Here is a 23,641-nt window from a genome sequence, read left to right on the forward strand (position 1 = left end):
AAAATAATCTGGATTATATAAAGGTACTTGAACTAATTTCCTATATATAGGCATCTTCAGCTCCTCATGGAGCAGATTCATGTGAGTCTACAGAACAAGTTCAACTGCATACATCAGCAAACCTCAAACAGCAGTTGAGATTTCCCCTGAAGCCAGCTCTGCCTACTCTGGACAGGCTCCCCCTGCCCCAGCCTCTGCTCACAGGACCACGCTCCAGCCCTGAGCATGTACTGTCCAGCTCTGGGCTCCTCAGTACAAGATACACAAGCTGCTGGGGAGGGTCCAGTGGAGGGCAACAAAGATGATGAGGTGTTAGGAGCATGTCTCTGATGAGGACAGACTGCAGGAGCTGGGCCTGTTAGTCTAGAGAAGAGAAAGCTGAGAGGGGATCTCATCCATACAGATAAATATCTCAAAAGTGGGTGCCAAGAGGAGGGTGCTAGGCTCCTTTTGGTATTGCCCAGCGACAGGATGAGGAGTAGTGGCCATAAACTAAAGCACAAGAAGTTTCACCTTCTACCTTCTGAGGAAGAGCTTTACACTGAGAGTGGCAGAGCACCGAACAGGCTGCCCAGGGGGCTCGTGGAGTCTTCCTCTCTGGAGACATTCAAAACCCACGTGGACATGTTCCTGGGTAACTTGTTGTAGGCGCACCTGCCTTGGCAGGGGGTTGGACCGGGTGATCTCCAAAGGCTGATTCCAAGCCTAACAATTCTGTGGTTGCTGCAGTAAACTTGCTCCAGCTTATCAGCATCTTTCTGCATTGGGAGGCACAAACTGGCCAGAGTACTCAGATATGGTGCAACAACGAGTGCTAGCTGGAGAAATGACTGACACAGCCCAGGATGCTGTTGGCTGTCTCTGCTGCCAAGGCTCACTGCCAGCTCCTGTCCAGCTCCCAGGGCCCCCAGCACCCTTTTCCCAGGGCTGCCTCACAGACAACCTGATCTCTACTTCATTGTATGAGGTAATACTTTTCAAGGTGCAACACTTAGCATTGGCTTTTTAATTAAACATGCCAGAAGGTCCTGACTTTATCTTCTGTGCAGGTTTATCCCTCTCTGTCCTGCCTCCATACTATTCAAAATATCTTGAGCACAACAAAGGTGTCTCCTGACATTTTATCGTGATAGTTCTATTTAAAATTCCTGCTTTATCTGTCAAGTATTGGTCTGAAATGCACTTTCCTCTCACATTTTCTTAGTCTAAGACCTAATATAGAAGTCTGGACTTTTCTCCACATTAATGTCAACGTGCTCCTGCTGCCATCAAACCTTGCAGATACAAGTATGCAGTGCTCTCCCATCTCTGATCAATTTTCTGAAACTATCAGAAATATTTTAGGAGACAGGAAAAAACTCCTTATGGTTCCTACATTTGAACATCTTCACCAACATGATGAATCTTAGGTTTTTGTTTAGACTTTTGCTCTTCTCACTAGATGGATTCATTATTTACCAGGTTTTAATATTTTTTAAATTAACAACATCTTGAACAGTTTTCAGCTGGTAACAAATGTTATTTGAAGAGTCATCCATGCCTACTTGCAAAAGACAAGCTACAGAGAGGTATCAGCTGCGGAAGCTTGGTGGAAGTTCATGATTATAAGAGGAATACAAGTTTTAAGTGAAAATCTAGAGTTTGCAAAAGTGAACAGTATTTGGATTATTATTTCAGTAAACTGACTTTGCCAAGAAGATATCTCTGACTCAGTAAAGTCCTACTTTGACTAATCTTGCAGTTAATGACAATGTATGGACTAAAAGGATGTATGCATGTTTGGATTGAGGGCATCATTTGTCCCTCAGCTGTAGCACAGTTACTAGCTGGGAGCAATCACATGTACAGTGCTTTTAATCAGAGGACGACAAATCAAAGTATAACAGTTATTTCCTTAAAATCAAGCTCCATATTCCAACAAATCCACAACTAATTACATCAGCATTACTTGAAAAGTGCAAGAGGAACAGTATGCAAAAGAGGCAGCTCATGAAACCCACAGTTGCTTGTTATTAGTGTTCCTGGAAGAGACTGAGTTTAAAACTCAAGATAAAGGCACAAGACGGACAGAACTGAACTTATTTGTTGGAGTCCAGGGCATCCCTCTGGCTGCCCTGGATGGTGTGGTACCCTGAAAGGGGGGTCTGGGAACCTGGCACAGGGCCCAAAGTCTTGGATCTCAGCCCATGGGAAAAATTACCAGCATTGCATGAAGAACTACAGACCCCAAGAGTTTGATGTAAATAGTAGTTGGTTTATCACAGGATGCAAATGGGGTAGGCAAGATGGAGGAATCAGGGTGTGGCCCTGTCCTTCTTCCTTCTTGTCCTTGTTCTCCATCTTCTGTGTGCTGGGTCACAAAGGATTGGTTTAGGATAGAAGTGCCATGTCTAAAACAGGTAATAGGTATTGGTAATAGACTATAAGTAAGAAATACATTGTGGACAGTGGTTGGGTCAGAGAAGGGGTACAAAAGGTCCAGTCCTCCCGGCCTCGGGGGAGTCACCGTGTGCTCTTGTCACAGCAAGGACCTTTGCTGGGCACTGAACAAATCTAGAGATAAGGGACAATAAACAACCTTGAGAAACCTGAGCTGGCGAATTATGACTCTTTCTTCTGCTTCTGGCACGGGCATTCAAAAAAGAAAGACTCTAACCAATATATCTTTGGAAAACCAACCCAAGACTTATTTTGTAAAAAAAAAAAATCAGAGTATGGCAATAATGAAAATGAATGTATTTGCTTTTTTTTCCCTCCATTTTTAAGACACTATCTCACTTTTAAAAGAAACCAATACACTGAAAATCTACATGCTTGGAGTCTTTTGTCAAAAGGCTGACTTAAACTCTTTTATTTGAGCTATGACTTCCAAGTTTCCTATTATAAAACTTTTTTTCTCAAACACAAAATGTATGATCCTAAGCATCACAGTTATTTCTTAAGTAGTATTTAGGCTGAACTAACTCTTTATCACCAAATTATAAAATGAGCCAGTATCAGCTCTATTCATATGACAGATTAAAGTACAAAACTCTAACATTTTGAGAGACTATTAGTTGTCTAAGGAAATTATATACTTAGCCTATTTTATAAAGTCTAAAGACAAAATATAAATCGATGACTAATATCAGCATTTAGGTGGAATCATCATAGACTTTTTGTACAGCAAAGTATGAAAAACCAGTATTTTATTAAAGGTCCAACAGTAACTCACCTGATAGGGTTGTATTTTACTTTTCTGTCAAATCCTTTTTGTTCTCCTTTCTTTAAATGTAGGTATATTCACAATGTATATGGATACATATATCCCCATATATTCTTTTTCAAATACTTCTTATTTTAACATTTAGCACTCATTTACAATCTAACTGAAAACTCATTAATAACAACAGAAGGGTCCACTGCTTTCAGCAGGTTTTGGATCCCATTCATGCTTACTTTGGATGCTTTGTGCAGCACTGCCAAAGCATCTAGGGACTCATTATACAGGGTAAGTACTTTTGCTTTGTCTATCCTGGTTATTCAAATGTGATCACAACTGTCCTCTGGCCCTGAGGCAAATGTAAGAGACTCATACCAGTACCACTACACTTTCCTCGCCCTCCACAGCAGAGAGGAATTCAAATCATCTACTGGGAATAGTCCCTGGGCTATGTCTATTCTAGCAGATAAATTCATGTAGTACAGGAGGAGAAGCTTTTTGCACCTGTGCTACCATGGAATGTACAAGCTAAATAGCTCAATTTCCTTAAAACCTACAGCTAGTATCCAGCAAAATGTAAATTTGAAATCAAACAGCTTGTCATTAAACATGTTAATAAGAGAGAACTGATGAACCCTATTAATCAGCATCTGAAAGTCAAGACATTGCAGACAGAAGGGATTTCTGATCTGTGCTCTCACTCTTTCTTGGGAAAGTTGGGTCTACAGTGAATCCTGATGGCTGGCCCTGGATACTTTTTACATTTACTGTGACAAGTGGACATTGTGAAGTGAGGGGAGAAAAAATAAAAAATTGTGATTTCAGAAAAATTGCAGATATTTTTTGATAAAGGAAAGGGAGAGGAAGTTTAAATAAGAACAGGCCATTTTATTTTGGCTCAAATGTTTAACCCTGTGTTTTGTTGTACATTTTCCTTTACACTTGGTGCTTCCTGTTTTGCTCTGACTTACCGTTGAGATATTCTTTGTGGCATTTACTAGCTACCCTCAGCACAGGTTGTCTTGGGTGCCCTTTTGCTGGATAAATGCATATTGCTTCAGAGTAATTCAGTTTACTCATAGAGGTCACACCGTGACCCTCTGTAACATGACTGTTTACTTTGTCTGCTGAGAGCTGGAGGCAAACAGCTCCATCTTATTTGCTGAAAGAAATGGAGCAGGCTGAAAACTGTCAAGGCAGGATTCCCCCAGCCTATTAGCATGTGCTGCCTGTCTCACCCTTTTAGTTGTGCTGCTGGCTGCCACTGCCATCAGAGGCAATAATTATTCATTGGTTTATTTCACCTCACAAAGCCTACCCTTACAGCAGCAATTGTCTAGGATTCTCCCCGACCAGTGATGCTCCTAGGATGGTAGCTATGAATTTGTACTGTCACTTTGAGCATCCTTTCTCTCTGAGCTGTGCAAGTGGAGCTATCAGATGGTGTTTTAAGCTACTCCAGAAGCCACACTCCTTGATGGAACAGATAAATACAGAAACAGGCCATTTATTTTGTCTGGGAAGCTGCATTTACAGAAGCTTTGTGAACTTTATGGAAGTGTGAACATTGGACAGGAAAGAGAGGAGACACAGGCCATAAAGAATATCAAGTGACAAAATTTACTCTGCTTGAGGAAAGAGCTCCGATGAAGAATTTTGTGTTAATGTGATACCAGTCAGCCAAATTTCAGAGGATAAGGCTAGCAGTAAGAATGAAGTTGCAGAAGCAGCTGCAGGAACTCCTAGGTCTGATTCAGCCCTTAAAAGCCATCAGCTCAATAATAATTTTGTAAATCACAGCTCTGGAAAGTACAAACCAAAACCAAGAAGGATTCTTTTGCTTTCTTTTCTGATGGATTTGTGCTGGTAGAAAGACAGTGCTCTCAGTTTACATTTATTTCACTGTCAATCATTACATGCTACAAACCTTTCCCGCTTTCCCAGAAGCAATGTTGGGGACATTTCTGAATCAGGTAAACTCTCAGAACTGATGGAGGAGAGAGAACATAAGTGCCTTTTTTCCCTGTCTGGAGGACTCTGGATTGTTTGAATCAGTTTTTTCCCCAACATTAGACTAGGAATACCATTCTGAAGTGGAGAAAACAGCCTTCTCAAGGAGTAGCAAAGGATGAAGACTATCTGGACAGGCTGCCATTTCTCCTGCCTGATAGTATCTGAGCAAGAACTTGGAACACCTTTTCAGTGCAGCAAGTGAGCTAGACTCCAGGCAGTGTACGTGTTTCAGAGACTGGGGATTTCATTCATCCCATCTTCTCTAGGAACTGATCTCTGCAGGCTTTTCTGAGGTCCATAACAAACCACACAGGGCAAGAAGAGCAGAATCACTGCTTGGGACAATATCCTGCATTAGAAGAAACACCTATTCCCTCCATGTCCCCATATTCCCCAGCTTTTCAAGTCCAATATGGAAAAGAAGTAGTTGATTATACTCTGTTAATAGTTTTATTTACTGCTAAGTGTGTTGATTGGCTGACTATACAGCCTACTTTTTGTATTTGTATGTTTAAAAACCTACTGGTGTGCTGGAAAAAGAGGAGGCAATTTGCTGAGAAACACAGCTTCCCTTTTTAAACTATTTTCTTCAAGTTTGTGTGCATACAGCAGTTCTTCTTGAAAGCAGACATTTAAGTCTATTTACATTTCTGTGTGGTATCTCAGAGATACAGAGATACAGAACAGCCTTTACTGCTGGACTTTAGCTGCTGTTGAAAGAAACTATGAGATGAGACACTGTCTCAACCTTCGTCCCCCTTAAACACAGTTTCAAATACTGTAAAAATAAACAAACAAAACCACAAGCAAACAAACAAACAGATAGAGATTTGGTTCCAGAAGCATCACATCAGCTCTATTTACTTCTCCCAGAATGCTTCTACAGATATTTTTCAGGCTATTTCATACCAGCTCTGGCAGCCACTGCAATGCAGAAGTCTTGGCATAAGTGACTGCACTGAGCAGATAAATTTTTTGAGTAGATCCTGAGAGCAATCCAAGGAATATTTTTGGTTCACCTGCACTGTAATCCTGCCCAGTAAATAGGGACAGCTGTTCTGGAAAACTTCTTAGGCAACATTCATATTTTGCTTTCCAAATGAACTTCTAATACAAAAAATAAAAGAATTTAGATATCCATTTTGGGTTTTTTTTAAGTTCATAATAAGTCTTTTGAAAGCGTGATGGTCAATGACACTGTCATTAACCTCAAAGCAACACCTGGCTATCACAGATGCAGTGTGATAAACATCCATACTGTGCACAAATACAGTTAATCAGTGGCTAAAAACTGTCACTAAATGCTACTAGTATGTCAGGATCGTTCTGCAACCAGCCCCCTAAGGAAACAGCTAAGAGAAATAATGAAATGTAAAACTTCGGGCCTAATTTAATATGTATTTTTGTTTTGAAAATTTCACCACACAAAGGATAAAACTAATCTTCATGCTTTTCATTTTAAAAGAGAATGAAAACTCAAGCCAAAAGAGCTTGAGTTTTCAAGCTCTGAACTTGAAGGCTTCTGTATTTTCCCAATCACCAGGGGTGCCAGGAAGAAGGCAGATGTTCCTAATGCTTTAAATGCTACTCCTACCTCCAGTACTCCACTTCTAAGCACTTGACTACTCTCTCACAGCAGAGTGTAACAGTGTGGAGAGAGCATGAGGGTCGGTACCTTCACATTTATGATCAATATAAATCTTTTTATCAGTCTCTTTTAAAATTGTCTTCTCTTGCCTCTCCATCCAGTTCCACAAAATTCCAATGCTGGAACTGGAACACAATCCACACATCCATGTCTACAGAGTTTCAGAGCTTCATGATGAACTGCACAAGTCCTGCCAATAACTTCAGGTCATCACTGAGGGGTTGCAGTTTGCACAGCTCTTGGACACCTGAGCCAAGGAGTTTAGAAGTAGCTTGGCTTGTTTATAACACAGTCATACCCCTAAATGCCAACCTGACCAATGCTGAAATGACTGCTCTTGAACTTATCTAGGTCCAAAAAACCATCAGCACATTTAGTTGTTAACATTTTCAGTAAGAGGCATTTACTATATTTGAGGCAGACCATTTCAGTACTTTACAAACATTTTTGAAAGCCTGTACACAAAAGAATATTTATTTCTGCACAGAATTTTAGAATGCTTGATTTTCATTTCAGCCTAAAACAAATTTAAAAGTCACAATCTTGACATTTTCTGTGAAATGGAATTATTGTTCTCTACTGAGGTTCTTTGCAAAAAATAATCTAATGCTGAGATGGCTGTAAACAAGTTAAAAACATCTGAAGAGACTTCTCACTCAAGCTGAGAATTCAATTAGAGACCTTCACTAAAATGTGTGTCCATGTCTCATTCTTCATTATGTTTCAAATGCCAGAATTCCTGTAAAATGAAATGACACGACATTTACTGCCAAATACCCATATTCTTCTTTGGTATCAGGAACATAAGTGTGCTGCAAATCAATTTCTTTCTCTTAGATATAGCTAATTTCTCACAAATGGTTAACAATTAATGATGTAGTTTTTCCTAAACAAAATAATTTGTGGTTCTGCATTGTGAATTACAAATAAAATTCTTACTATTTAAAGAAGCCCACAACACCTTTAGTAAAGAGACAGCTTTCTGAACCATTACTGAATTTGGAACCATGATATCACATCAGAAGAAAATACATTTCTATGAAAATAAGAATCCTGTAAATGTCTACCTGAATGATCCAAGTCACAGTTGAAAGTGGGATATTATTAAAAACTTCAGGTTTGAAATGCACTAAGCTGAACCAGTATGGTGTAGTTACTGCACTCAAGCATCAGACAGGAGGAAGAGGACTCAATGTAAATCCAGCTCAATGACAGGATGCAAATCAGAGTCACTAATTTAAAAGAAATTACTGCAGTTCTCCGAAATGGACCTTATGAAAGGAACAGAAAAATCAGTGCCATTACTTTTCCTCAGGACTCCTCTTCAGCAGTGATTTGGTATGAATATGAGAGAGCCTGCAGTGGGACAGACCAAGGTGCTGCCTCCCCTAGGATCCCTTTCCAGCAGCCATAGACAGCCTTACGGTGTAAGGTTGATGGAAATCAAAAATGCAGTGATGTTTTCCTCTGTGATCCTGGGGCTGCATAGTCTCCTTCAACCTCTATTTCATTGATACAGCTTTTGGAAATGTAAGGAGGAGTAGTAAAGATCTGAGTTTGTTTTCAATACAAGCACTTAAAATACAAAATAAAAAATGGATTTTTAAGATAACATCCATTTTTTTTCATCTGAAAATTAGACTTGATTTGTTCTTCTAATAATTGTTGGGTTAAAATTTTTATGGTAATCACACACAAAGCCTCTTTCACATGTTGAAACAGATAACCAAAGCAAATTCCATAATACATAGTTTTAGGCTGTAACAACAAACAGTGAAGTCAACCAGAAGCTGAAATGCTTTCGTGGAAAAAAAAAAGTCATAACAGAAACCCAGAACAGTCTTCAGCAGTAAAATATACTAGTTTTCAAACATTCTGAAATGAAAAATTATTCTCGGTACATTGTGATTACCCAGAAACAACAGCTATTTTCTGTGGTACATTATCCAGATAATGGCAGACTTATAGATCAGGAGAAGACTGCAGATTAAGGTGGTATCTTTCAGACTGTAAAGTCCACAGGTATTCTGAAAATGAGAATCTAGTGTACTTTCTCTTCTAGATTCTTCTAACCTTCTTCTGCTTCAATAATAGAAACCACAATTATTTCCTCAGAAAAATCACCCAGCATGGGCTGAACAGCAACTGTATTGCCAGGAGTTGCTCTACTCCTGTGTAATTTTCTGTGGCTAGGGCATCTGTGGCTAGCCAAGAAACAGTGTTTTTGATGAGTTGCATTGAACTCTTACTAGTAGTGCTTCCTCCCACTTTTCTACACATACAGCAAGAGATTCAGATTGAGAGTTGCAAGTAGTCTGCAGTGAAAGAGTTAAGTTTGCCAATGATGCTAAACTGGGAAGAGCTGTTGACTCCCTTGAAGGCAGAGAGGCCCTGCAGAGAGATGGACAATCAAGAATTCTATGAAGCAGAACAAGTGGTGTGTTCTGCACCTGGGATGGAGCAACCCTGGATGTGGGACAGACTGGGGAATGAGAGGCTGGAGAGCAGTGCCACAGAAAGAGACCTGGGGGTCCTGCAGCCAGCAGGGCCAGCCCTGTCCTGGGGGCATCAGGGACAGCATGGCCAGCCAGACAAGGGAGGGGATTGTGCATCAGGAAAAGATTTCTCACCCAGGGGGTGGCTGGGCACTGGAACAGGCTCCCCAGGGAAATGGTCACAGCACCAAATTTGTTTCACTTTGAGTGTTTGGAGAACATTCTCAGGCCCACTGTGTGATTGTGAGCGTCCTGCACAGGGCCTAGAATCGGACTTGATGATCCTGTAAGTCCCTTCCAACTCCAAATATTCTATCAGAGGTTGATGACTCTCCTGTGTTTAGATATCTTATCTGAAAATTAGTCACGGAAAGTCACCCTCACTCCCTATTAATTAAGTCAATTATGTAAAAAGATACTAATCTCTTTCTGAGAAGTGTACTGAAGCTTAATTAAAGTTTTAATGATTTGAGAATTTTACTTTAAAGATGTAGAAGTTAGATGCCTTATGCAATCATTCCTCCAGCATCTACAGGTAAAAGATAAAAGTTGAAAAACTTACATGGTTTGTAAGTTGTTAGCTTTTGCCACAAAGAAAATATATCTATTTCGTTGTACAAATAGGAAGGAGATGGTGATGTGATTATTATCTTTATTGAGTTGCTTAAGACAAAAAGCTGAGCAGCCTAGAGGGTAAAGACCTGGGATTTCATCACAGAAACACAAGTAGGGATTTAATTTGCAATCCACTGTTGAGATGCTAGCTGCACAATAGCTTGCTCTATCTGATGATAAAGGGAAATTATTTACTAGCTATTAAAGGGATACCTGCCTTTGACAGGACAGTGCTTTTCATACATATACACTACATTTTGTTGCTCTCCAGGTTTGAGTCGATCTCAATAGAGGGTATTTGGCAAGCTTTAGTCCCAAGGCCCATCTAAATATCCGTATTATTTGCCAGTTGTAACTATCTTCTTGTGACTTTCAAGGCTTAAACTGGAGAATGTGGAATAAGGCACTGATATGTGAAGCTACCTGCTTCACATATCATATTGAAAATATGTCACTTAGGAAGTAAATGAAGAAAGATTCACATAGTGAATGGATGTCAAGGATACTGGACAAACAATAACAGTACTGATAACAATAAATTGCTAACAATATGAATTTTCAATGCCTTTGCTGTTACCAAACTGTTTGGAAAGGAATACGTCACTGAAGAATGCGTAGGCTTGACTAGACAGATTTACTTGTACTGAAAAACTAACAATGTTTCACAAAACTTGACATTTATACCTTGGTGACATATATAAAGGAAGTACCTTCCTAATTTTGCTTAGGCACCTGGATCTGGGGTTGCAAACTTGTGTATTTTCTTTTGCTCAGACACAGAAGTTAAATATCTATGTTAATTTTTTCTCAACAAGTGGGAAGAAGAGAAAATACTGTACCTTCATCTCAACAGACTAATGATAAGAAATTTACCCAGGCTAAGGTAAAATCATAGTTCCTTTGCTCATTCTCCTTCAGAATCTACATGAATACTCACTCTGCCAATCTAAGCATGGCTGATTGGTCAGGATTTATTCTACCTTTTGTTCTGAAGGTGAAATGACTCCCCTTTGCATGGAATAATTTAATAACAACTGTATCAATTAAGAGAAATAACATCACGACCTAGCAAAATCTGAGTATCATTCCTCCACACTGAGGAACAGAAAATTCTGTCCTTGCTCATAAATATTTAAGATGAAATGCTTAAACAAGTGATTGTCTCTTCCTTATATAAGGAATGTCTTATATGTTAATCAATCAAAGATATTTGGATATCCTGCTAAGGAGTGCTGTTTTGTGATCAAAGGATTGAATTCGGTTTCGTGAAGTCTAGTTCCAAATCTCAGGTCCTGTCTATTTGAGTAGTGGCTCTGCACGTGACCATTCAGTTTCAATCTGTCTTGCAAACTAAAGTTTTTGCTTCCAGAAATCACAGAGAATAGAAAAGATTTATGTGTGTGTATATTATCACTTATCTGCACTCAAGCCTCATTTTATATGGAATAAAAACAAATCCCTGCATAACAATACAGCTGCAGTTTCAATGACAACTCTTTCCAACCTTTGAGAAATCTCCTTATCTAGGTTCTCACCCGTCACAGCTTTGTTTATTTGAACTATAAGCTCTGCAGAGCAAAAAACTTCTCTTGCTACATGTGAAGTATTGTGCATGAATTTGCATACTATATGATCCTGATCATTTTTTGAACCAGCAGGGGCTAGTGTTGTATAAAACAAAAAGCCAGGCTGAACCATCAAGAAAAGAAAGTTATTGCCATTTGAGGTTTTTTTGTTGTTGCCCTTCTGAAAGACAATGTTCTCAGTTCAGTTCACAATAACTCTTCAGCACATCAGAAAATCACAAATGTGTTCTACTGTAATTCTGGACAAGCTTTTCTCACAAAGAGGTCAGGAGCCAAAAGGACATAAGTGTTCTCAGGCCTTGAAATTACTCCTCCAGGCGAGGGGGAAGTATGCTGGGGGATCTGTCTGTATTGCACTTTTATTGGCAAGGAGGCTTTCGTCTCCAAGCCTGATGATCCCATACAGAAACTCCCTGAATCCCATAGGTAACTCTCCATGACTTCAAAATGGCCCACAAATTTACTTTCTAGTTTTAGTTAAGATTGCCAATAGATTATAACTTCTGAAAATAAAGGAAACTGCACATTACAGAGTGTGGTTCTAGGCCATGTCTTCAATGACATTTTAATGAAATTCTATTGTGTTTTTTTTTTCACCGTATCATCAATGACAAATAAAATACTACAAATGATTAAGAGAAAGGGAGGAGTCTTCAAGAGGTGGTAAAAATATCAGAAGGTAGCACATAACAACTTCTAGTTTTGTAAAACTTGTAAAGAGTCAGTTCTGATGACTGCCATCTTATTACTTTGAATGCAATGTTAAATACTTTTTTTTCAGCTGTTACCCTACAAAACAGAACATATGAAGTACATGAAAAAAGGTGAATTGTAAACACACACATATTCACTTATATTTCTCAGTTACTTTCAATCCATCTATTTGTCATTGAACTATTCATATGTAACTGCACTTAGTATACAGTAGCTTCCTAGCTCATAAAATATTGATTCAGGGTTTTTTTCGTATATCTTTCTTGAACTTTGATCCTTCATACTCAGTGCTCCCTTGATGAAATATTTAGAAGCACGTTTTCCAAGTGAAAGGTAAATTTAGAGGTTTTTTATGGTACCCTCTCTTAATGCACTAGCTTCAACCCCCATGAGACCCAAGCTGAACTCTATCTTGGTCATTTAGTTGATCATTGCATTTGCAAAAATCTTCCATTACAAAACAACTTTTCTTTTAAGGTAAAGGGTATTTTTTTTGACCTGGTTGGAGTAGTTTACAACACTTTCTCACTAGGTGCATTGAGAGAGACTTGAGAAGATACATCCTGTCCTGGGTTGAAAAATGCAACCAAAAATGTGTATTCTTTTTTCATTTGTTGAAGTCAGTTGGCAAATATTGTTCCTTATCTCTTGCAACTCTAGGAGGGGAGAGGGCGGATGCCTTCTGTTAATGGGACACCTGATAACACCAGATAAGGCAGTGCCTTCTTATCTCTTCCTCCACCCATCCTCCTCCGAGGGACATCACCTGTGAATGGGCCATTTAAGGCCTCTCACATGACTGATAACATCACCTCATTCCATTGTGAGATGCTCCACCCAGTGGGAGGAGCCAAAGCCTTTCCACGGGGATAAAACCAGCAATCCCAAACACCAAGGGAGCCTGTTTCCACTGGATTCCCAGAGGATGACTGGACCCTTTTCTTGAGGATCATCTCTACTTCAATGGAGCCACATCTGTCACTCCAAGAGGACTAACCTCAGGCTGCTTCTAACACCCTGACCAACAGGGTGTCAAGTTTGCATTCTTACTCTGTCAGTGGTCCTTTGTACTATTGCACTTATCTTATTTTACCTTTTGTTGTTGTTGTTGTTTGTTTCTTCTCTCTCTATTAAATTGTATTTCTGACTTGGAGTCTCACTGGTTTTGCTTTCAAACCAGTACACATCCAAATAACTAACTTTAATAGTTACTTCCCAGCAGATAAAAATGTATAAACTCTATGATGTACCAACTCTCCCAACTTAAAAAACCAACCAACCAACCAAAATCAACTACAAAACCATCAAAAAACCCACAGAAAACACTCTACATATGTATATAGGCACTGAATGTTATTAAGTAATTTTGTCAAAGGAAGCAAAACTACCACAATAACTCCTTTATCTATGTCATCAATTTGAATACTTAGCATAAGAAAAAAAACCTATAGTGCTGAGGTTGAGAACTGATGAAGTTCATTGCTCGTTCAACATACGGGATTGAATTCAGCATACAAGAACAAGTGAGGTCCAGCTAAAGCTTTTTCGGGGTCTGGAGGATTCACAAGGTCCACTATAGTTTCTCTGCTAGCTGAATGTCTCTTGTCTCCACCTAGACACTAACATTCATGAAGCTCATAGAAACTCAGTTAACTCTGAGACCTTTATCTCCTTGTTGTATTTGGTTGAAAGCAGTTTTGGCTGAAGGATGCCAAGGCTCTCAGGAACAGAGATCGAGGGTGGCAGACAGACATACATGTATACAGAGCAAGAATAAACACCTGCTTCTTTTATAGTATAGCTGTGTAAATTAGGATATGATACTAAAATCATTGGAGCAGTAGGTATTTAAGAAGATGGACAATGAATAGTAAGAAAATCCATCCTGTTCTCTACAGGATGTTTTGTATTTCAAAAGTATGGCTTGGGCTTCTTCCCAAAGAGATGGCACATCAATAGGCCAATGGAAGTACAGCTACACCAAGGCATGTAGCATGGGCAACAAACAGAAGGAGCTGGAAGACACTGTGCAGCTGGAAAATTATGATAGAGTTGAAATCATGGAAACTATTAGTTTTGCAGTTGAACTCAATGATCTTAATGTTCTTCTTAAATCTAAGTAATTCTATGATTCTGTATTGCCTATTTTGCATAAGCTGCGCACAGCTCTTGATTAAGCTGTTTGGACAGACAGAAGTGAAGAAGGAGAGGAAACAGTCTAGAGATTTTGTCACTCTAAATTTTAAATTCACGAAATTTTGTGTTTAGGAGATGCTACTATGGGGAGAAATTTTTGTATAAAGTGTACTGAATATTTTCAGTAGGAAACTTTTTTTTTTAATCAGAAGAGTAATGCGAAGACTGAAGTCAATGTTATTATTGGGATGCAGAACCAGGATTTAGTTTAACTTTTTAACTATTGTTCACTGCATGACTCTCCATTCAAGCATTATTTAGGGGAATAATAAAGACTATATCTCCAAATACAGAATTTCATGGAAATTAAATGATGAAACTTTGAAAGACAGTCTTCAAAGTAAAGCACATCTACCAGCCACCCAGCCACATATTTAATTCAAAGCAGTTTTATAGTTTGATAGCATAAACTCATTTTTCACACAATGTAACATCTATGTTTATTTTACTAAGACAGCTAGAATGTTAAAAGAAAATTTAAACTTGTGTCATACAAACATTTTGGTAAAAGAAAAATTGATATCTCAGACAAAACCTGAAGACATATAGTTTTTATATGTAATTTATATTCTGTATGTATTTCTTATGACTACAACAGACTTTTAAATGAAACTCAAACCAATCAAGGTTTTCATTCTGCATTTTTGCCCACTTTATCCGTTTGCAAGGTAAGGAAGTTTTGATGAAGAAAAAATACACAATACAGAAGCACAGAGAACTGTCTTACCTTCTGGCTCCCTGATCTTACGTCCTGCTGCAGATTTTCGTAGCACACTCCTTCCTGAGTTGAACAAGCTAGTTAACTCATCAAGGGGACTGGTCAATGACCTTGAGTTTGTAGGGCTGTATGAAAATGAAGGTGATGAATTTGAGTTCAATTTCCTGTGATTCGCTCTTGCCAACTTTGGGGAGTAAGGCAATTTGGAGAATGAAGAAGACGAGCATCCAAGCTGAGCAGGATTGGGTCTCTGAGGTACTTTTGACAGATCTGAATTTGTACCTGTCTTCCCTGCATTAATCAGAAAACTAGCACAAGTCTCTGGAGGAGATGCAAAATGTGTAGAAGCCCGGTAGGAAGCAGGAGGTAGTACAGGAGGAGGGGGTGGTGGCAGTGGAGGAGGCGGTGTGGATGGAGGAGTCACTTTGGTGGAAACACTGAACACAATCAAGCCTGGAGATACTGGTCTTTCATTCTCCCCCTTCTGGCCTTTGGAGTACTGGGGTGATAATGGACTTGAGCCTTCTGACTGCACAGGGTATTTTAGGTTGGTTTCCAAAACAGGAAGCTTTTTGACCTCTAGTGGTGTTAAAGGTGATTCATCAGAAGCAGGTGAACACGTGACAGGGGTTGGAGGGAATACAAGAAGTGGTGGTCTGTGGGGGAGCAAGTTAGGGAAAGGGGCTGGAATGTCACATGAGTCTTTATAGATCAAAGCTGCTTGACTGCTTCCATCCAAAGTTCCATCTTCAATGTTAACATATTTTTTGCTTTCAAACAACAGAGGAGGAGATCCAGTCACTACTGGAATTATTCCATTACCATTGCTTCCTTCTTCTGGTAGAAAATACTTCATTTCTTCATATACAGACTCTCCTTGTTCTGGACTCTCCGCTTCACCAGAAGTGCTTTTCACTGCATTCCCTACCATTTCAATATAGACAGGTTCATTTTCCTCCTCTTCTTGTGACATAAACAGATTCAACACACCGTGTTGTGGTCCATCAGTAGAAGCTGCTCTCTGTACATTCACAGTGTCATAGACACCTGGTTTAACTACTGTGCTTGGTTTTTTCACATCCCCGGGCTTTTGGCCAGGGATTTCTTCATAAGAGCCACTAAGTTTTGTGTTTGGACTTCGCTTTGGTTTTCTGGGAGGTATTTTTTTCATGGTACTGTAGTCATCACTGTGTGGTCTTGGACGGGTCAGTACTAGAAAAGTGAAAAAGGTCTACGTTATTAACAAGTTGAAGTCATTTTTTTCTTACACTAGTCTAATACTTTAAGCCCTCAAATGCTGCCCATTTAGTTCTACAAACACAAGGCTCCAAGCAAAAGCGTAAATACTTCCAGGAATGAAATGCAGACTTTTCAGCTACCCAACCACAGGCCTTTGCTCCCTGGGCATATAATCTGTTTTGGTAATCTCTACTGCCACTAAAAGATGAGAACTCACACCTGAGGAAATATACTTTGAATCTAAATGTGCACTGCAAGATCTGTAACACATGGAAATAGATGCTTGTTTCTCCTTTTGCTCCAAGGGAGAGGGGTATGTTTTCAACTAGGAGTCAGCACAGTGCTACTCTGACACATATGTGATTGCCAGTAACTGAAATACCCCTCTGTTATGTAATATCTATAAAACTCTAATTATAGGATGACATTATGCCCCTCTCCTCTTTTGTACTGCAGGTGTGGAAATAATTTATAACTTTAGGGAATCCCATAGCCTAAGGGCAAATCCCCAAGCGAGTATACATTTAACTAAACTAGATGTCTCTTCACAGCCTCCAGGCATGTATGGAGTGAAGAGACAAGATACCTAGATGATTGGTCTTTTAAGATCAAAATTAGATGGCATAAATCAGAGCTGGTTTTGAACAAAGACTCAGGAAACTGACATAATTCTTGGAAAATGAATTTATGGCAGAGAAACTTGCCCTATTGTTTCATACATATAAGAACTCCAAAATTGTTTTGTGAGTATATGTAAGCATTATTGTTAAGGTGACACATACATATGTAAATTGTTCTTTCAAAAAACCTCTGCCTGAACTTCTTGGTTAAATCAATAATCTCTTGCAGATTTGGACACTTAGGAAGATTAAATTACTACAGACCTCCTTAAACCACACTAGTTTAAAGTGTGGTGGACATAGTTCATGTCTCCTTACATAGAGCTTGAATGAGCAAGGAAGAGGTTAAGAAAAATAGACTTTCACCTAAGGAACTGGACATGAGAACAGTAATTATTTTGAGAGAGGTAGCTGCAAAGATTTCTATCCATTGCATGCAGGACTAGGGAGTTATAGAGAGCTTTAAACTCAACCTGAAGGATTTTCCTTAATAAACCTTGAGGATCATTTACATGACATGTCAGGTTTATCAAGGAAAGCAGAATGCATTCTCTTCCTTCATCTTCTACCCATTCATTTCAAAGCTAAAGGAGAATAGAACAAGTGAACTCAAAACCATGCTAAGTGCACCACAATGCACTGAGACAGTTTGGGACACTTGCAGCACTTTCCTTCTAAACAAAAAATCATTGTAACCCAATATTGGCAAAAAAACACCCCAAAACAAACACTGAATGCATAAGTTATTCATGTGAGCATAAGAGAAAAAGTAGGGGAAAGTTTAATGTTTAAGTCAGTGAAATTCAAGATTCAAACATTCTGTTTCAGTCAAGCAAGAAATTCTAACATTTAAAAGGTGAAAATAAAATGGTCAATGGGGTAGAATAGCTCATGTTGACATATTACTTGTTTCTAGAGAGATTTCTACAAATAAGTTTTGATTGCTGACAAACTGGGCAATTAGAACACGAGTATTATTTGCTGATTTGGGAGTAAATGACAAATTGGCTAATTTTATTTACTGCCACTGAAATATTTCAAGGAAGCAGGACCTCTCAAAGGCATTTGGCAGTGTTTAAAAGGATCAAAGTGAGAAGAATAAATCAATAACTCAGAGTAACATTTGCGACTGTCTCTGCCTTTATGTCTAACCTTCATTAGCGGTTTCCTTAGAAGCTGCCGACAAGCAAGCACTAACAGCCTCGTAGGAGGCACTCAGTCGTGTGTTGGGGTCCCTCTTTGGTTTGGGAGGAGGCTGTTTCCTTGGTGATGGCAGGCTATTGCTATCGTCCATGCTGAAAACAGAGTGCAGGGAGGGGGATCTGATGGATGACCCAGCCGCAGAATGCACCAAGCCATCCACCGCCATGGGGACAGGGACAGAGCTGGAGTGAAAGTGCTTAGACGTGCGACAGCCGGCAAAGCTGTCCTCAGAGACCTTCCCACCCTTGTCTTCGGCTCTGAAAACACAGAAAAGAGGCCCAGATGCATTATTCAAGCAATAACAATGAACCTGTTCATGCAAATGTAACAACAGCTTTTTGGTAAACAATCTCACAACTCCCCTGCTGTGTCGAGGGGATGTGTGTAGTAATCTTCTGACAAACAAATCCAGATCAAGCTGCTAGCTTTCTTCCATTTCCTGTTTCATGATAAATCAGGACACCGGCCCTTTTTCACACAAATGCAGCCTTGCTTAAGCAGTCTCATATTGTTGACCAGACATTCACTGAATGAATTGTTCACACTTTGATTGCTACGCACAATAAGAAGCTGGGTTTTTAATCTGAATGATAATTTCTGGGAAATCCATTTTAATAGAAAGTTACTGAGGCAGCAAATGCTGAGCCTTTATCATTATTTTCTAAAAAGACAACTATAAATTCTATTTAGATAATGCAAATCTTTAAAATATTAGATGACTGTTTTAACCAGCCACATTGGCTGCTTGAGCAAATCTACCAAGATATCCCTATGTCTTCCAGTGTAAACTTAATTATTAATTACATTTAATAGTAATTTTTATTATTATTTACTAATTTATTGTTATTAGTTATGTCTAATTGTTTCAATTACAATTCAGTTTTTCAATTTTTTCTCTTTTTATTGCTATTTCAATACTTATTGAGAAATAACCTTCCAGCTGCTTCTGACAATTTGATTTTTACCAAAAATTCTTCAAACATTTTATTCCTCCAAGAATCAAAACATTAAGACCCTTTTAACTTACAGCAGTGGTATATTAGATAGAAGATGTCTATATTGCCATTTTTCAAACAAATCCCCAAGTATTTGTCTTTTTAAATTGTATTTCTGCATGGTAAATCACCAGCAGAGCTGAAATTCATGCAGAGGATATAGCCAGCTGCCCATGTAGTAAATGAAATAGCAAAAGATGAAAAAAAGCATGGTGCTCAGTGGATAATTTGTTTTCACTGTAATGTTTAATTACAGTCTTTCCTACAAAGGCATTTCCTCCAATTAGTAATCACTGGGATATTTGAGGCTAATTAAGCAGATGCACTGCCATTTTCACTTTTATTAAAGTCACTGACAAAAGCAATGATAGCAAAGGGAGCGTTCTGGATGAAAATTAAGTTCCTACGGAAAAATAAACATTTACATGTCCAGCAAGTTATAGACACATTCTTTCTATTGACACATACCGATTAACAGCGAGTGCTAACTCCATCCATTCAGCTGCCTAAGAGAGAAATCAAGGACTAAGTTGCTAAAGAATGGCTCTCCAGCATTTACTGGATTTGTAAAATAGGTACTCCTGATGTGAGTTTAAAAACCCCAACATTTTCCCATTTTTAAATAAAAGCATCCTCCTCACAATCAATCTACTTGTTTCAGTGAGAAATCAGGATTTCTTAGTCTTGGACTTCACTGTATTTTAACACTTTCCTAGCTGTTTTAATTACCTTGGTAATTTCTCAGTGCTGGTATTTTGAGTCAGATGAATTTTTCTTTTGCTTGTTTTGTCTTAGAATTTTGTCTTAGAATTAAAAGTATTTCTATAAAAAATATGTCTCAGAGACTTGAATAAGTTCCTCTAAGCTCAGTGCCCCCTGAATAGGATATGGTATTCTCCTTAAGTTTCTAGACTTAATCACGTGATATACAGGGAAAAAATATTGATTTGGGATGAGCATATACTTGAGAATCCTCTTGCAATCCCTCAGTCATTTCTATGGTTTTCTGAGCAGGGAAAGAATTCACAAAAACTGAGGAGGCCCATTAGTTCTTCACAGTGGTGTTTCTCATCCTACCTTTTGTGGCCTTCCTCCGGCCTGCTCCGAGGCTCTCCCTTTTCCCGGTGGTAAGCGGCATTCATCTCGTTGCGGAGCCGGTCGTTTTCCCGAGCAATGTCAGAGGCATTCTGAATCACCAAGTCATCATATGTTTTCAACCCCATATCCTCGGCATTCTGCAAGAAGCTTTTGATTGAGGTGACCTCTTGCTGTTTGATGCTCATCTTCTGCAGCAAGCGCTGGCGAGCTAGAAATCCTCTTACAACTACCATAGAGGAAGGAGAAAACATGGACCAATGAAAGGCAACTAATTGGGGAATTAACTTAATATCACAGTGTGTCCTGCTGTAAACATGAGCAAGACAAATTCAGTCAATATCTGATACAAATTAGGACAGAAATCTGACGGCATATAAATAACATAGTAAAATGGAACTCTTTCCCTTTTCTACTGCCAGTGCTTATAATGAAGTAGTGACAGTAAATTCATAAATTTGAGCTGTCAGAACTCAAAGTGTTTATTTTCACTTAATGTTATTTTTTGATTACATTACAACATGAATGTAATAAAATGTATGCATCTTACATATACACAATTTGAGATGTATACATAGATGTATACTACAGATGGTGAAAGCATACATTTACACTGCAAAGGCCAAAAGATAGTTAAAAACCTGGAGAAATTAATTGCAGTGAATGGAGTAGAAATTAAATGACTGCTGTGGTCAGCTTTAAAACATGTTTTAATTGTTTCAAAGTACCTAATACCCCATCAAAATCACAACCAACACAGGACTAATCTTTGTTTGACTTAAAGACCCTTCACTGCTCATTTCCTTTCAGATAAAGCAATTAGATTAATTTAATGCAAATTTCTTAAATGTGTCTGTCACATCATATCTGCATTTTTCAGTCAAAAGTTTTCATCGATATTGCATCAGTTTAATGCATCTATTAGACTTTTTCTTCACACTCTTTGTCAGCTTTATGCTGTGAAAAGATTTTAGTGCATCTCCTGTAATAACTTTCTGTATTACTTTCCTATGTATGTACATTCACCAGCACCCTGGATTTTCTGAAGTACAGTTGATCAGAAACACAAGGCACAGAGGCCTCTGTGGCCATAATAAATTGAGTACCATTTTAATCCCAGTGCCTGCAACAGGTGGTGACAATATTCTCTGAACCTATGTCTTGACTTAGAAGGAAGAAATACTCTAACTGAAAGTACTGTGTTTATGTGAGTGTTTCGGGTTTTTTTAAGTTCCACAAGACCATGTTTCTTTCCAGATCTACAACCACTGCTGTGTATCTCACAGGGAAGCACCTGCTTTTGAATTATTTTTCTGTTGTCTTAAATACTGTTGCTTCTCACCACTTTACATGTATCAAAACCAGGTTAAACTTCATCATTGCTTCTTATGGTTATTCTCTTTTTGGTCAACTGAAAGTTTTTCGTCAGTGAAGTCAGCAGACAATAGCCTGTGTAAGATGTTTGTCTGAATTTGGGGGAAAATACTGACAATGTTGATTGCAAGATAAAAAAGTTAAAATGCATTAGGTATTTAGAACAATATAGTTAAATTTCAGATTTACGATGACTGCAGAACAACATTAAATGATGAAAAGTCAAGCTGAAAAAATCTAAAGGAAAAATGTCAACAGAAAAAGATACAATTAGTCTTCTATGAATATAAATTGTTATTGAATAAAATAAACAGCTAAAGCATAGGGTAATCTAAGGTACTTTCTAACATCTTCTAGTGCCTTGTTTAGACACTAAAAAAAAAGATTTCTATTTTAGAGATATTCAGTGCCCAGCTGCCAAGATATAAGAAAGGCTAATGTTAACATACTGTTTCTATTCAAAATTCTTTGGGTTTGAAAGCCTTCGAATTCAGATACTTTGAAATAATGTCTAATAATAATTTATGATAGACAGCTTTGAAGGTTTATACTTTTATAATCACAATGCACAATCAATGCCTTTAATTACATTCCATAAAATCTGACTTCTTTAAACCCTGAAACATTAATGCACTTACCCAATTTACCTGAAAAGGAAATTATTAGTACAGTTATTGTTGACAATTTTATGAGTATTCATAATAAAGATGTTACAGAGTTTGAATCTAAGGGTTACTGTTGCAAAAAGAATGAATACATGCATAGAATATTCTCAGAGTTCACTGCTCACAAATTTAAAAATTTTGAAGGAGCTTAGTATTAAAAAAATGCTTTTCTCTAAAATATTCTCTTTAAACTTATCTTCTGCAGAGCAAAAATAATGAAGCATCAAATCCTGGGCAACTTTGGAAAAAAAATGTATTTTAAAGTAGCATTTTTACAAGAGGCTGTGTGTCTGTGTGTGCTATTAACTTGTCCAAAAAAAATATTGGTAACACCATCAAGGTTGGTTAAAAATAAAGAAATTACAAAAAATAAAGAAATTAAGAGATCAGTTTTCCGATAGGATTGTTAGCAGGCATGAATGAGCAGCTCAGAGTAGCCTGCTAGAATGGTGCAGTAAAATGAGATCCAGTAGAGCTAATTGTAACAGAGACTGTACAGCTACACTGAACTATGCACTTCGACCAAAAGGAAGAAGAAATATTCAAGAAAGCTTTATTAAGAAGGGGTGGCAGATAAAGATCCCTCTTTTGCACACATTTTCATGAACTAAGTACCTTAGGTTTTTCATTAAATGATAGACATTTCTCCACACTCCCTTCTCTATGATAATAAATAGAAAGATTTTGGTTTTGGTTAAACAAAAAACAATTTTATAACCTAAAAAACTCCAGTGAAATGAGACTTTCAGCGCCTAGATTTTAAATGTTCTGTTTCATATACTACTGTTGGGTATTGGGTGCTATGATTGCCTTGTGAATTTGCTCCTCATTTATGTAGATCTAAAATAATTCTCACTTATGCAAATTAAAATAATTGAGGTTAGCACCCACAGGGCAGAAAAATATCTAGTACTTGAGAGTTCATCTAAGGATGAGGATTAGAATAATCAAAATTCCAGTAGACCATGGATCTGGGTGATGTGAGAAATTTATTAACTATTGTGTATACAATGTATTCAAGTTAATTCCTCATCTACATGAACTCTGATGGAAGAACTTCCCCATGATTGCCCTTGCTACGGGTACAAACAATTTTCACAGTGATTCAGGTCAAAAAGTATCATATGGAGTTCTCATACCTGCAGGAAAAAAAATGAGAAAGTCTCTGAACTCACAGATATATTTTAAGTAAAAGTGTTTCTACATATGCTTTCACTTTCGTTTGACCCCTTTCTTTGCTTGTGTAAGATAAGTTTCAGGATA

At 38.2% G+C, this 23,641-nt stretch overlaps 1 protein-coding gene across 1 annotated transcript in view; it reads right to left on the bottom strand.

The window, feature by feature from the left end:
- The window catches only part of MYO16 (myosin XVI), a 359,373-nt gene that overhangs the window by 22,241 nt on the left and 313,491 nt on the right, over positions 1-23,641 (bottom strand). The window contains exons 30-32 of the mRNA XM_063392794.1: positions 20,322-20,568; positions 18,199-18,506; positions 15,197-16,399 (exon numbers count right to left, since the gene is read on the bottom strand). Of these exons, the coding sequence (XP_063248864.1) occupies positions 15,197-16,399; positions 18,199-18,506; positions 20,322-20,568 (1,758 nt within the window). The remainder of the gene's footprint in view (positions 1-15,196; positions 16,400-18,198; positions 18,507-20,321; positions 20,569-23,641) is intronic.

This window comes from Prinia subflava, chromosome 3 (assembly GCF_021018805.1).
Source record: "Prinia subflava isolate CZ2003 ecotype Zambia chromosome 3, Cam_Psub_1.2, whole genome shotgun sequence".
Lineage (NCBI taxonomy): Eukaryota > Metazoa > Chordata > Aves > Passeriformes > Cisticolidae > Prinia > Prinia subflava.